Source organism: Nelumbo nucifera, chromosome 8 (genome assembly GCF_055504915.1).
Source record: "Nelumbo nucifera cultivar China Antique chromosome 8, China Antique-T2T, whole genome shotgun sequence".
Classification (NCBI taxonomy): Eukaryota; Viridiplantae; Streptophyta; class Magnoliopsida; order Proteales; family Nelumbonaceae; genus Nelumbo; species Nelumbo nucifera.
Window position 1 is genome coordinate 26,836,743 of NC_142656.1, and position 15,788 is coordinate 26,852,530.

At 36.1% G+C, this 15,788-nt stretch overlaps 1 protein-coding gene across 1 annotated transcript; it reads left to right on the plus strand.

Moving 5' to 3' along the window:
• Positions 1-2,452: 2,452 nt before the first annotated feature.
• Positions 2,453-5,645, plus strand: LOC104605382 (protein SIEVE ELEMENT OCCLUSION B-like). Its single transcript, XM_010270128.2, has 7 exons — positions 2,453-2,688; positions 2,800-2,913; positions 3,018-3,448; positions 3,671-3,777; positions 3,926-4,047; positions 4,158-4,625; positions 4,769-5,645. Exons 1-7 carry the CDS (start codon positions 2,533-2,535, stop codon positions 5,399-5,401), a joined length of 2,031 nt encoding a protein of 676 aa, XP_010268430.1. The 5' UTR covers positions 2,453-2,532; the 3' UTR covers positions 5,402-5,645.
• The last annotated feature ends 10,143 nt before the right edge of the window (positions 5,646-15,788 follow it).

The window sequence follows — 15,788 nt, forward strand, 5'->3', positions numbered from 1 at the left end:
CCCCCTATGCTTTGAAAATCCTCACAATCCCTATTGATGATTCATTTATACTTTAATCATTCACCCTTGTCTTATAATCTTTTGACCCCCCCCCCTAATTTATGTTTGTTAGTAATTGACCTCCTAACATAAAATCCTAAATCCGCCCCTGGATACCTCTGGGGTGATTTCCATTTTCAGAAATTTATGAGATTGGAGTAATCTTTTCAAGAATTTCCTTCGAGTTGCTACCTTGTTTTAACTTTCTATCTAGTCTGAAGAAGATGGTTCTTGTGTCAACCTCCCAATCAGTCCCAAGTAGGAGTCGTTCTTTATTAATTTAATATGTTTCTCTACCAAACTTCAGTTTGGAGCCACTTGAATTAATTAGGGCAAACTACATGAGGCACATGGAACTATCCTCTACTTTTGGGTAGTGAGATTTATGGAGCCAAACTTTCATTTGCGATAATAGATGCTGATCAGCTTTCAATCACAGAGTCCAATGGAATCAAGAACTCAATTACAGGAGGAACTAAAAGGAACCCGTGACTGGTATGAAAACGATGTACATATTACTTGCAAGTGAATTGATTGTGGATGAATTGGATGATTTGTGGGTGAGATTGAAATAATAGAAAAAAAACCATATTTATGACCAATTAAAATCCACTCATGAATTTTGATAAATAATATATGATTGGCTACCACGTTTATGATACTACTTGATTGGTCAAAAATTATTCAGATATCAAATATAACCTAAAGTATAAATATTTATTAATTATTTAAAATTTTAAAAGTATAAAATAATTATATGCTCTTATGTGTTTCGATTGTTTAACTTTCGTTTAACAAATCATGTGCATCACATGAATCCCTGCTATTTTAATAATGTAAAATAGACAAGTGAAAGAATTACTAAGAGATAATAACTTGAAAAAAAATATTCTGATTTAACTAAACAACTAAAATATATCCCCTGATTTTACCTTACAGATCATTCAACCGTTCAGAGTGAGGGAGAAAATGTATAGGATGAAAATGTCCTTTATGCCACGGATTGGAATAAGAAGGTTGAAATCCACGATTTTAAGGGATAAGGTTGAGAAAATTAAAACAAAAAGGGAGAAAATAAATATTTTACAAGGAAAATTCTACAAATTCATTTAAAAACTTAAGTACCAAAAAAAAGAAATAAAGTGGAAACAAGTTTCAGAAAAGGAAATAAAGAATCATTTAAAAATCAATAGTTTAAATGATCAAACACAAAAAAATTAGAGCTCAAATCATACTAAAATATCAAAACGCTAAAAAACTAACAAAAGAAACGATTGCAAATTTACGACCCAAAGAATTATTGTTGTACACCTGATCAAACCTAGTTATGGAAACTTTAAATTAATTCAATCTTAAATGAAGAGAACTGGAAATGAATAAAAAGGACTAATCACCATAAAGTTAAAGAAAAGTAATCAAATTCAATGATGAAAATGCCCATTACAATGAGGGGTACCACTACTTTGGGAATTTTAGTACCTAGCGACGGCTCTGCTGTATGTTCTTCTACTCCGTGTGATGATTTTAGTTTCTTCTCCAAAGAATATAAGAAAACTACTCTCTTCTCTAACAATGGGAGGATCCACTGGTTTTTCTATGTCCGATGGCAATCTTCAAATGCTTCTCCACTAGCGGCAATTAGGGGTGGATTCGAGCCAAGTCGAGCCGAACAGTATGAGGCTCGAGCTCGGCTCGCCTAGGAAGTATAAGGCCCGAGCTCTGTCGAGCTAAAACCTTGAGTTCGAGCTCGGCTCGATTCATAACCTCGTAAGCTCGAGCTCGATTTGAGAAAAAATATTTTATAAAAATTAAAAATTATATATAAAAAATATTTTTTATTTGATATTTAAAAAAATAAGAATTATATATATATATATATATATATATATATATATATATATATATATATATATATATTCGAGCCAGCCCGCAAGCCTCACAAGCTGAGTTCGAATAATTCGTGAAGAGCTCGGCTCGTGGCCACCCCTAGCGGCAACCCCTATGTTTTTTCTTAGGTTGTATTTGGTTGGAATGCAAAGATTTGGGTGTAAACTTTGATTCATTTTTACCTTACAAACACAGACTTAGGATTTTTTGTCTGGGGCTTTCGGCTTGAAAATGCAAAGCAACACCCAAACAAGTGAGTTTCTTATAATTTACCTAATGCTCAGTTTGGAAGGAGTACAAATACAATAATGTAGAGTGTAAAATCTTGTATTTTGTATTATTTTAATTAAGATATGCGTTCTCCTAATTTGAAATAAAAAATTGAAATAATATGTAACAGTCTGGATTCTGGAACCCACAACGGCGGTAAAAAGAACAGTGAAAGCAATAAGCAACTTGGAAGTCTGAACACTTGACCTTCGATAGAATGGCCTCGATTTTTTGCCTATAAATCAAACACCCAACACTGCTTCTACTTCACAGTCGAGTCTAATTATCTAGCAAGTGAACAGAGTGTGTTGTCTTAGGCATATTAGCTTGGTTAAGATGAGCATGTTTGGTTCATTTTACTCCCTTACCTCTGAGGAGGAAGCCATCATTCAACAAATCCAGCATGGACCGAAGAACCAAGACTTCGAGTTCAATCCTTTAATGGATGTCATCAACCAAATCTTCAAGCTAATCCCTTTCAGTTCCGAAATGGTGCGTTTCCTCTCCCTCTGTATGTCTCTGTGTGCGTGTGTGTGTGTGAGAGAGAGAGAGAGTGTGATTACGTATATAACAAAATGTAAGAATGTGATTTTGTCATTTTAGGGACTAGAGCAAAGTGGTCATCAAGGATCGAATGACAAAAGCATCGTTACCTCAGTTGAGAGACTTGAATTGCAGGACAGTATTCGTGGCACCATTCACTCGCTAAGTTGGGAGGTATCACCTATCGAGTACTTACTCTAGAAATCATTACCATGTATATATATACCCTTTCTTCACTGCTCTAATTCCATAAACTGAATTCTTTCACAATTGGACAGATAACGTGTAAAGCTGCGTGTGGTACGAAACCCCATGAAGCTACGTTGGCCTTGTTTGATACTCTAAAGATGTACTCATGGGAAGCTAAAGTTGTACTGGTTATGAGTGCATTTGCCATGAACTATGGTGAGTTCTGGCTCACTGCACAACCCCTTTCGGATAACCCTTTGTTCACATCAGTGAGAATGCTCAAGCATTTTCCTTCCTTGCTCCAAACTAATTCTCGTTCCCTAAAATCTCGTTTCGAGCTTATCTCCAATCTGGTCCGTCGAGTGCATGCTATGGCCAATAACTTTATGGGGCTTAAACTCTACAAAACTCAGACAGATCGTTCGGTCAAACTGAGCCTTCAAATAGCGGTATACTACATCATCCGAAGCCTATATACCTGCATATCTTCGAATATGGTGTTAGTGAAAATGGGTGCAGAGTAAGTCTTGACTTATGTTTTGTTTCCTTAATTTCTTTTTGTTTTTTTTTTCTTTTTTGAGAGAAGATATACAATAAGATGTTATATTTTTGAAAGTCTTAACATATGTTAATTTAAGATATATAAGATCTATGAGTATACGGCCATAATTTATTTCACTTGAACAATATGGTTTTGAAAACGTTTTTTTCTCTTTTAACTTCCTTCCCTGCAATGTTTTAGGTACACAATGTCAGCCACTGGTGATATCCATGATGAACTCACAAGAATCTACAAATTGGCGTCTCCTGTTGATAAATTTCTATATGAATCATACATTACAGAGAAAGGTTAGACACTAATCTAACAAGGATCTCTCTCTCTCCCTCTCTGGAACTCCATCCATTGATGACATGTAATCTAATAAAAGTTTTTAAGTTTGGAGAAATGTAAAGATCATGCTTGGAAATGCAGTTTAACATAAAAAGTGCTTTGCAGATTTCGCAGGGTATGAAGAACTCTTGAAATTTCAAACCCAATATGAAGACAATATAAAACTAATTAAAAAGCTTTTCTCAACAGAAGAGCTGATCCTTTATCAACGTTCTGTCATGGAAAAGGTTTGATCGACTCACCAGAACTGTTTCCTCCAAATTCAATTTTAGGCTTTTAGCTTTTTTTTTCATCTTCAAAATTATGGTTCTCACGCTCAATGACTTTGGTGGTGCAGGTCAGCTTGGACAAACTCAAGGGCAAGTCCATTGCCTTCTTCATCTCAGATCTTATGGTCAATGCTGAAGAATTTTCAGCTCTCGCCGAGGCTTATAACATAATTAAACGAAAAGAAAACTTTGAAGTAGTTTGGCTACCAATCGTGGATCAGGCCATTAAAACTCCAGAACAAAGTTTTGTTCAAGTAGCTGCTCAGATGCCATGGTTTTGCCTTCTCAACACTTCATGCATTCATAAGTGCTTCGTATTGCACATCAAGTATAAATGGAACTTCCATAGGAAGCCCATACTGGTAGTCTTAAACAAACAAGGTGTGATTAGCCACACCAATGCACTTCCAATGGTGAAAATTTGGGGTGCTCAAGCGTACCCCTTTTACGAAAAGACTGAAGTAGAACTTTGGAAGCGAGAGAGCGGGGGGGTTGAATTCTTGGTGAAGGGATTTGCACCTGATCTAAAAACATGGGTACAACTGCACTCTCTAACACGGACTGAATTTTGTTAATTTTTCCCTCTTTTCTGTTCTTTATAAATTTTACCTCTTAAGTTTTTGAATGCAATCATTCAATAAAGTTGGTCTACACTTACAATTTATTAATTGCTTCGCAGATTAAGGACGAGAAGATTGTCTGTTTCTATGGAGGTCATGATCTTGATTGGATAAGACCATTTGCCGAAGGTATGAGTTTTATTACCAAAGAGACCAAAGTTCAAATGGAAACCATTTACGTTGGAACAAAGCGGCGCAAAGAACGATTGCAAAAGATACTGAATTGCATTAGAAATGAAAAGCTATCAAGGGTTTGGGATGAGAAGACAATCGGTTCATTTTGGCATCGTATTGAAAACATCTCCTACTCCAAGATGGCACACTGTAACGCATACCTTGAAGATGCAATCATGAAAGAATTGATGATCATATCAAGTTATGATGACAATGAGGATGGATGGGCTTTGATGTTGGGAGGGTCTTCGGATCTGAAAACTGTGAGATTCAGTGGAAGACAATTATCCCTATTAATTAAGGACTTTGAAAAATGGGGATCCAGAGCCATCGGAGGGCATGAGGATTTCTTGACTGCGTTAAATGAATATGTACGAGGCAGCCATACCTGCAGGGCACACTGTATTCGTCTGATTGTTCCGATGGGCGCAGCTAATAACATTCCAGAGACGGTAAAATGTTCAGAATGCGACCGTTCCATGGAGAAGTACTTGCTCTACAAATGTTGCACTGAGTGAAAGATACGAGTGTTGATTTACCTGGGATTGGGATCAAAATACCAGTCAATTGTCCAATAAAAATGTTGTTAGTGTGCTTTTCCTTAGATGATTTGGAATATCCAATAAAATGTTGTGTGTTAGATATGTAGGCTCTTCCCTATCCATATGTGGGATGGTGGGGTAGTCTTAATTTCCTTTGAATAAATTAAATCCAGCATGTATTGGGATTGATAATAAATCAATGAAGTTTCTTTGTTTTGAATTGAACCAAGTACGTAGATAGTATATTCAATTAAACTAATTAAAGGATTAGATTGTCTATATCTACTACTAACTACCATACTGATCCTCGATCCCATGATAATTGACATAATTCGTTCGTATGCAGAATTATAAAACTCTTTAAGTCTATCTTGTTCAACTATGGCCCTGTGGGAGCTAAAAAGTCCGCACCACTGTTCGATCGATTCCCTGTAGGAATGTTGAAATTGGATTTGACATTCATTTTTAAGATGTTCTTGATGTTTTCCTTTGACATCTGCATCTCTCAAGAGTCCTCCAGCACTAGAGAAAGATCCATTAATAAATACAACAACCCAACACAAAACCACCCGACACACCCAACAAACCACCGAAACCCATCTCATAAAGTTAAAGAAAGAACAAAGAACAATTCTCAACAATGCAAGGAACTTGTATTTCTTGTATTTCTTGTATATGTCGACTAAGGAGATTAGGGTACAATATATACACAAAAGAATCACATAATAAGGGAAAGGAAGAAAAATGTTTCTTAGATGATTTTCTTCCTATTTCAGCTATTTCTAAACTTAGGTGAGAACCTCCATTGGTAACTTGAACTTTTGTATAATTACCATCTACATCTCTTTCCTTTCTATTGGAAACTTGCATTACTGTAGAGTTACCATCTTTAGAACTTTCATTTGTTATATTAGCCAGTCCATAGCTTTCTTTAATACACCCCCTCAAGCGAAACTGGGCTGGAAGCACATGAATCTTGGAACGTAGAAAGTCAAATCGAACTGGGGAAAGAGGTTTGGTAGACACATCAGCCAATTGATCATCAGTAGGGATATATCGGACCACCATATTTTTGCGAAGAATATGATCGTGCAGAAAATGAAAATCCACTTCATTGTGCTTCGTACGTGCATGAGAAACCATTTGCGCAACCGGATTTGTAGCACCAATGTTATCACAAAAAAGAACAGGTGGAGAGGACTGATGAACACCCAAATCTCGTAGGAGAGATTGAAGCAATAACACTTCAGCTATGGTATTAGATAAGGAACGAAACTCAGCTTCAGTGATGGAATTTCCAATGGTGGGCTGTTTCTTAGCGCTCCAAGAAGTCAAATGAGAACCAAGAAAAACACCATAGCCGCTGGAAGAATGGTGGTCATCAGGGCAACCAAAATGCCCTGAAATCAGCATCCAAAAATGCGACTAATGATCCAGGAGAACTAGCAACAAATAAGTGCCCAAAGTCCATTGTACCTTTGAGATAACACAAAATACACTTCATAACCGTCCAATGATCACCAGTGGGAGTTTGAAGAAACTATCACGCTTTGTTCACAACAAATGCCACATCTAGTTGTAGCATTTCATCATCATATAAGTCATTTTTAGCTTCCATTGTTGTCATTTCCATTCCTACAACAATTCAAGAGGCCCTTGTTGTCCCTAAGTGGAAGGGAGCAATGAAGGTTGAGATGGATGCCCTTGTAAAGAATGATACTTGGGAACTGGTTGATCAACCAAGAGAGAAGAAGCATGTTGGGTGTAGGTGGATATTCACAGTGAAGTATAATGCTAATGGTATAATTGAAAGATATAAAGCTAGACTGGTGGCTAAGGGATATACTAAAACTTATGGCATTGATTACTTGGAGACCATTGCACCAATTGCAAAAATGAATACCATCAAGGTTTTATTGTCTCTTGCTGCTAACTTCTCTTGGCTTCTATTTCAGGTGGATGTTAAGAATGAATTTCTAAATGGTGACTTGTAGGAGGAGGTGTATATGGAGTTACCTCCTAGTTTTTATGATGCAAAGACAGATAAGAAAGCTTATAAGTTGAAGAAAGCTTTGTATGGTCTAAAACAATCTCTAAGGGCATTGTTTGGTAGAATCAAACTTGCTTTGGAAAGATTTGGCTATGTTCAATCCAAATCTGACCACACTCTGTTCATTAAAAAGAAAGAATCTACTTTGACTCTCCTAGTTGTGTATGTTGGATGCCATTGTTGTGACAAAAAGTGATATTGATGAGATTAACTCTCTTAAGCAACTACTTAATCAAGAATTGAAGTAAAGGACCTGTGTGAGTTGAGGTATTTCCTTGGGATTGAAGTGGCAAGGTCCAAGCATGGAATTTTTGTTTCCTAAAGGAAGTATGTTCTTAATCTCTTAGAAAAGATAGAAAAATTAGGAGCTAAGCCTACTGATACTCCCATTGAGCAAAATCATAAGATTAATGAAAAAGATGGTGAGCCTCTAGAAGATAAAGGTATGTATCAATGACTTGTAGGAAGACTTCTCTACCTATGTCTGACTTGCCCTGACATTTCTTATGATTTCAATGTTATTAGTCAGTACATGCACTCTCCCAAGACTCACACCTCCTTGCTGTTGAGAGAATTTTAGCCTACTTCAAGAGGTGTACAGGCTGAGCTATACTTTTTAAAAATAATGGTCATATGAAGATTGAAGTATACACTGATGTAGATTGGGTAGGTTTTATTGGTGATAGGAGATCTACCTCAGGGTATTGTGCCTTTGTTGGGGGAATTTTAGTTTCATGGAGTAGCAAGAAACAAAATATTATTGCTCGGTCTAGTGTTGAAGCTGAATACAGGCCTATGGCTAATGGTGTTACAAAAATATTATGGCAGAAGTCTCTCCTTACTAAATTGGGAATTGAGTTTGAAAGACCCTTGATGTTGTACTGTGATAACCAGGCAGCCATTAACATTGCTCACAACTCAATACAACATGATAGAACCAAAAACATTGAAATTGACAAACATTTCATCTGAGAGAAAGTTGCCTCTCAAGAAGTGTGCCTTCCTCATGTTGCCACTAATACGTAGCCTGCCGATGTCTTCACCAAGGCAGTCAACAAAATCAAGCTTGAGTCAGATTTAAGCAAGTTGGTAATGGTCAATATATTTTCCCAACTTGAGGGGGAGTGTAGAGAAAATGGTTGACCAGCTTGTGGTCCCCACTTGTTCATATGTTTTTCCTTTGTTCATAGTTCTCTTAGAGTACTATTAGAATTCTTTTTTTGTTGTTTCTAGTGATAGGAGCATTCCTGTCATTGTACCACTTATTGTTATAGACCTAATTTTAAATATCACTTGAGGCGGCAGACTAACCAGACCGAACCCCTCTTTCTCTTCTATTTTCTCTTCCTCCTCTTCTCTTCTCTTCTCTTCTCTTCTCTTCTTTTAATCTCTGGTATCCTTTTGTTTTCTAAACAGGTCTTAACCTCATTGGTTTCAGACAACTGGACGAGTCTAATCCTCAAAACCATGAGATTGTCTCATATATATTTTTTTCATGAATAAAACCATTCAGAAAAGAACTGTGAACATCCAACTGTTTGATGTCTCATCCGTGTGACATGGCTAGATATAAGACTATATGGATAGTGGTTGGCTTAACCACAAGACTAAAAGTATCAATAAAATCAACACCATGAACCTAAGATAAACCTTAAGAAACTAATCTAGCTTTATACCTTTCTACAGAGATATTAGGTTTTCTCTTGATTTTATAAGCCCACTTAGAGCCAACAACATTCATAGTGGGATCATAGGAAACAAGTTGCCATGTGTCGTTTTAGAGAGTTGGACGTTAAGCATAGGAAGATAGTTCTACATCATACACCCCACTATCTGCTAGAAGTCCTTCAAGTAGAGGATACCTTGTAGCAGTCTGAGCAGGGCAGGCAGATATGGAACAAGTGATCATAGAGTGAGTTTGTGCGGTTGGAGGAGGAAGAACAAGTGTGGTGTGAAGAATATCTTGAAGTAATTGTGTTCTCTGATGTGATGGTTCTATCTGGGTGTCATTATGAGACGAGGAGCCATTAGTAGAATAATAAATGAAAGAGGAACCTAGAGCCGTACCTTGCTGACTGGAAGTAGTATCTTGAAGAGAAATAGAACTTTCCTACATGCCATCAACTGAGGGGACAGAAAGTAGAGTGACTAGCACTGAATCTAGAGGTCCAGAGGAAAGACTATCTTGAGTGATCCCAAGAAACTGTTTCTCATCAAAAACCACATGTCTTCCGATAAAAATGCAGCGAAGAGACCTATACTCTCTCTCTCTCTGAGACTTCATCCATTGACATGTAATCGAACTAAATGTTTTTTAATTTGGAAAAGTGTAAAGACCATGCTTGGAAATGCAGTTTAACAAAAAGTGTTTTTGTAGGTTTCGCAGAGTATGTTGAAACCTTGAACAACTTCCGAATCGAATATGAAGACAACATGGAACTAATTTTTAAGCTTTTCTCCTAAACAGAAAAGCGGATCCTTGGTCATAACAAGGAATAAAAGGTTTGACTGACTCATAAGAACTGTTTCCTCCTAATTCAAAATTTTAGGTTTTTAGCTGTTTTTTCATCTACAAAAATTATGGTTCTCACGCTCAATAACTTTGGTGGTGTAGGTCAGCTTGGACAGACTCAAGGGCAAGTCCATTGCCTTCTTCATCTCAGATCTTTTCGTCAATGTTGAAGAATTTTCTTCTCTCACCAAGATTTATAACAGCAAAGTTGAGGGAAAAGAAAGCTTTGAAGTAGTTTGGCTACCAACCATGGATCAAACCATTAAAATAACTCCAGAAAAAAGTGTTGATCAAGCAGGTTCTCAGATGCCTTAGTTGTGGCTGGCCAATCCATCATAATATATGCATACATTGGGCCTTCATGTGGTACATCAAGGAAAAATGGAACTTCCGTAGGAAGCCCATACTGGTAGTCTTAAACAAACAAGGTGTGATTAGCCACACCAATGCACTTCGATCCAATGGTGGAAACTTGGGGTGCTCAAGTTTGGGAGCGAGAGAGCTGGGGGACTGATTTCTTGGTACAACTGGACTCTAACACGGACTGAATTTTGTTAAGTGGGTCTACAGTACACAATTTATTAATTGTTTCGTAGATTAATTAAGCCAGGGAAGATTGTCTGTTTCTATGGAGGTCATGATCGTGATTGGATAAGAAAATCTGTCCAAGGTATGAGGTTTATTAGCAAAGAAACCAGAGTTCAGATGGAGACCATTTACATTGGAACAAAGCGATCCAGAGAAAATTAAAACTGCAAAATTAAGATACTGAATTTCATTAGAGAAGAAAAGTTATCAAGGCCAGGGCTTGGAGTGAGAAGACAATCCTCCCACTACAAGATGGCACACTGTAACGCAGTCGCAAACCTTGAGGATGCAATTATGAAATGTTTGGAGGGTCTTCGGATCTGAACGTGAAGATAGAGTGGAAGAGATTAATTATCCCTATTAATTGAGGACTTTGAAAAGTGGCCTGGGATCCAGAACCCGAGCGCAGGGGAATTTCTTGACTGTACGTGTTAAATGAATACGTACAAGACAAGCATACCAGGGCACACTGCATTCGTCTCATTAATCATGATTTATTCTCCTGTAAATTAACTGTGAGTTCAGTCTAAAACAAACTCTTATTTTAAGCATGATTTGTAGTCCGATAAGACAATCTTAACCGTCCATATGTGAATTCAAGGCATTCTCCTGTAAATTTCTGTAAGATACAAGACCTATAAAAGAATGCAAGGTCTGTATTTGCCACGTGTTGCACTTTAGAAGATCAGATCAGTTAGAAATCAAAAGGGTACATTAATCATGGTTTATTCTGTTCTGCTTTCTCTTGTCTTTAGGTTTCTGTTTTCTTGTTTCAGCTGGTGTGCTGCGGTTGTGTTGTTGTACTTTGGTTCTCTTGGTTTTAATGAATTTCCTTTCTACAAAAAAAAAAAAAGAGTTAAAATAAAAAACAAAAAAAAATAGAAAATAAAAATCTAGGTCTAGTTTCATATATGCTTTCTGATTAGTTTACATATTTGATTTGCATTAGATTTTTTCACCTAGATTCCGATCAGACCAGGATCGGATTTGGATATTGAATAACATTTATAAACTAAACTGAAATTGAATTGGAATATTTTATTAATATTAATTTTTTTTTCTGATATTACATATTCCGATCAGAGAGACATGTAAGTTGGGCTGGCCCATTCTCAGCCCAACCCAAGTTTTTGCACAGCATCGGCCTGATCTTGGGGGCTTGGGCTGGGCTTGCACGACAAATGTGGGTCTGACCGAAATTTGGGTTGGGGTTAAGCTGAGGCCTTAGGCAGCCCAAGCCAGACCCAAACCTGATGTGGCCTGAACAAATACTCGTATATCTTTTACACTGCACATACATTTGTAAATCAAATTTGCACATATTTTTCAGTCAACTCTATTACTAAATTGGGCTATAAAAAACAACAAAAGATTGGTTATACAAAAATATATTCATTACTTCTTTCAAACCAACAAAATATGAATAGCACTACCGAGTTAGGAAGCTTCCTCAATGTCCAGTGTAAGCTTTAGGTCGGTCATCTTTAGAGTCCTTTATTTCTTTTTTAATATTTTTAGCTGCTTATTCACTTGTATAGTGCAACTCATGCATCACTCTGCATTATATCATCAAGTCATCCTTGTTTTTGTGTAATCAAATATCTACGTGGGTCCCTCTTTCATTTTGAATTTCATTAGTATTGCATCATATTAGCATTTCCTACATTTGAATGTTTAAATACTTCCATCTGATGCTCAGTTATCCTAGCATTAGTATAGAGTAGATAAAATAACCTTAGTCTGTTTTGTACCTGAGTCTTCTCATTAGCTTTGTTTTATTTAGTATACATGTTTAAGTAACCAATAATCTCACATGCTTTTTACTATTTCGTACATCTTTTGGCACCCTTTTAGCCTTTAACCTCCATTGTCCTATTATTCCTAATCTCTCATTCATCTCGCAATGGTTAGTCTTATTCATCCTGTTAGAATCAATCCTAGCATTGATAGTTTTCAATTCATTTAGATTTATGCTAATTGTTTGTTTTTCTTCTCACTTCGGTTATTGATAGTCTTTGTTTTCTTGGTATAAGGATATAACAATTAGTTTTTTTTTTCTTTCAACAATTTAGTGTGTTGTAGTTTTAATTTAGAGCCTAAATTATTAGACTAATCCTTAAAACATTGATGAAGTAAAGGCAAGTCTAACCGGGCATGTGTGGGGTGCCTAACACCTTCCCACACTGTAGCCTCGTCCCTAAACCCTAAGAATCTCTTATCTCCCCATTGGGTAATGAGTCACCAAGAAAAAATCCATTTTTCTTGAAAATTTTTGAATTTTCCTAAATTTGCATTCCCCAAAAATTTAGGTGGAAACTTCAATTTAGTTGTAACTTTATTGCTAGATAAAATAAAACAATTGTCTTTACACAATTTAGAAGCTAAAATCAAATTTCTAAGTTGGGGTATATAAAGAGAACCTTTAAGAAATAAAACTCCTCAAAATCCTCCAATTCCAATTCCTATAATAGCAATTACAACTATTGTAAATGTCCCCATATAAAGCACAACCTCATCATCACTCAGTTTTCTGCTTTCTTTAAACCTTTGCATAGTATCACATGCATGAATAAAGGTTCCAAATTTAATAGACCAAGATGCAAAAGTGACCAATATATTGGTCTCTATGACCTGAGTTTCAAACAACCTTTTTCTTCTTTATTAATTCCTTAACCCATTGCAACATATTGCCAAGATCCTACAAGATAATTTTTAGCGTATTCATGTTATAGTTGAGAACAAATTCATTAATGTGGACAAAGAATTGAGAATGGCATCAGTTTTAATGTCATCATCCAATTTACTTCCGAAAGTCTCTAATTCATCTATAAACCCTATCATTTTCATAACACGGTCCTAAATTGGTTTACAAACATTTTCATAGTCATCAATATTTGTCTGAAGACCTTTTGCCGAGCAAAATAATTCTACTCTTTATAAATTATCTTAACACAATCTATAATCACCTTATATGAGGTGACTCTATCAAATTGTCTCTAACAAAATTATCTAATGAATCAAGGGTGTAACATTAGGAACTTCTATGCCTTTTGGTTAGTTACCTTGTCAAGTTTTTCAAAGTAAATACTATGTTTAGGTTGCATTATCAGTTAATATAAATTAGTCCTTTAAGTTTATTATCATCTAGAAGTCTAATGAATGCTTTGTGCATCATTTCTGAAAAATTACACGAGAAATTAATTAATCCACAACCTATTATTATTTCATGTTATTAATCATAAAATGTGATTTTATTTATGTTCCATTCTCATTTGTTCATCCATGAAACTTCCCTCTATCTTAAGGATTGAGATATTCTCCATATCTCTGAGAATGGAAAGAATCACATAGGTGCATTGAGCTAACTATTTCAATTGTATAAGCTCATCACTTTCTATGAAGGATCATGAATCCTCTCATCCATCATGAACTTTCCTTTTAACTTCCATCAAATAAGGTTCATATCAATTTTAGGGTAAACAATTCTAATCAGTAAATACTAACATATCATATTGACGCCCCAAGGTATTGCAAAAGGGTCTTCGATTTTAAGATAGACACCTCCCACTAGTCAACAACACCCCTATCATTACATGAAGTTGATCTAATTGGTATCTACAGTTAAGCGGAGAACCTAATTTTATGGTGCATCTCTAGTTATTACTTCAGCCCGTTTTCACATAAATTATAAAAGGCCTTTAAAGACGTCATCTAATGCTGATCTATATCGTCATGCACTTATGTTCTTCAAGAGGGAACTAAAATAACAGTCCCCAATTCAGTTCTTAACTCTCACCAAAATGGCATCTACTAACTTTTAAAAGTCACATTTGTGTGGGTCTTACAAATTAGGGTTACTGTAGGGTTTCCCTTTTTGGAGAGAAAATAAGAGAGGGGCCTACAAAGAAAGGGATCACTTAATGATCTGCTATAAATATCATGAAAATGATATGCATTCGACCATGATGGGCATATGATAGAAGCACATTCACACAGCATATAAACACCCAATGTAAACAAGCAAGCAATCAAAACTTGTGAAACACAAGTCCATTTAAATTAACACATTATCAACCCATAATGGTATAGGTTTCTCTTAAATAAATATAACTTAAAATATGGACCCAACAGAAAAAAGCAAACCAACCCATACACCAGTCCAAAACCGAATAAGCTAATAATGCTTAAATCTAACAAAACTGGGTTTCAAAGCATGGGCCAAATTGGTCCATGTAATGGCCCATCAAACCCTTGATCAAAATCAGAAAATTGGCCACTTATAAGTGATCTTTATGGGTTGTTAACAGCCCACCCAATGACATTGAAATCGGCCCAACAATTTGGACCCCACCTAAGTAATTCGGCCTAGAGTTTGGTGTTCTAATTCATACACCAAATTAAGATTTATGATCTGAATATTCTCAGCCAATAATGACAATCAAACCAGCAACACTACTCAAAAAAAAATAAACAAATAAATTTAATTGGGAGTGTGGTGGTCCGTATCGGATTCAAACTGCTGCAACTTTGCATCAAACCACTATTTTCACTGTGTCAATTTTGAACTCCTTCGAGGGCTGAGATCTCCATCACTTCCATCATACCACTGTTAAAACACAAAAAAGGCCGAACCTTGTTGGGGCTTAATTGCCGGAATTTTACAATTTTAATAGCCCAAGCATTGATCAAATTCTCCTTTAATAGAATCAAATTCTCCTAGATCGATCTAGTGTTGAATCAAACTAGATTTGATTTCAATTAATTTAACGAGTGTACCTAAAACATAAACCACAATATGCAAGTCCCATAATGGTGATTGACACCCAAGATTCAAGCTCAAATCATCCTCCTTGATTATATTTAAGTATTATTATATTTTTGTTATTTTTATGCATATTATTATACATATATAATGTCATGTAATATTATTTTATTATTTTTATGTTATTACATATATAATAAAAGTATAATAATAATGTTGTAAGACGCTAAACATGGGTTCCAAGAAAAGTAAACCCTCACCAACGTGGATAGTGAGAACGACAAAAAAAGATACTTCACGGCATCGCAAACAAGAGTTCAAATCTGCACCCCACCGCCTCTCGCCCCACACCGAGCATCTGCCACCTGTTCATTCGCACGTGGTCAGTTTTTTCGCATGCGAGGCTAACGGGACGGCCGTTAACTTGTCATGTTAGCCCCAAAATTAGCCC

Bases quoted from the DNA above. Each gene is read 5' to 3' on its own strand.
- LOC104605382 (XM_010270128.2), top strand. From the start codon at position 2,533: ATGAGCATGTTTGGTTCATTTTACTCCCTTACCTCTGAGGAGGAAGCC. The intron at 3,449-3,670 runs GTAAGTCTTGAC...GCAATGTTTTAG, and splicing joins TTAGTGAAAATGGGTGCAGA to GTACACAATGTCAGCCACTG. The intron at 3,778-3,925 runs GTTAGACACTAA...AGTGCTTTGCAG, and splicing joins ATCATACATTACAGAGAAAG to ATTTCGCAGGGTATGAAGAA.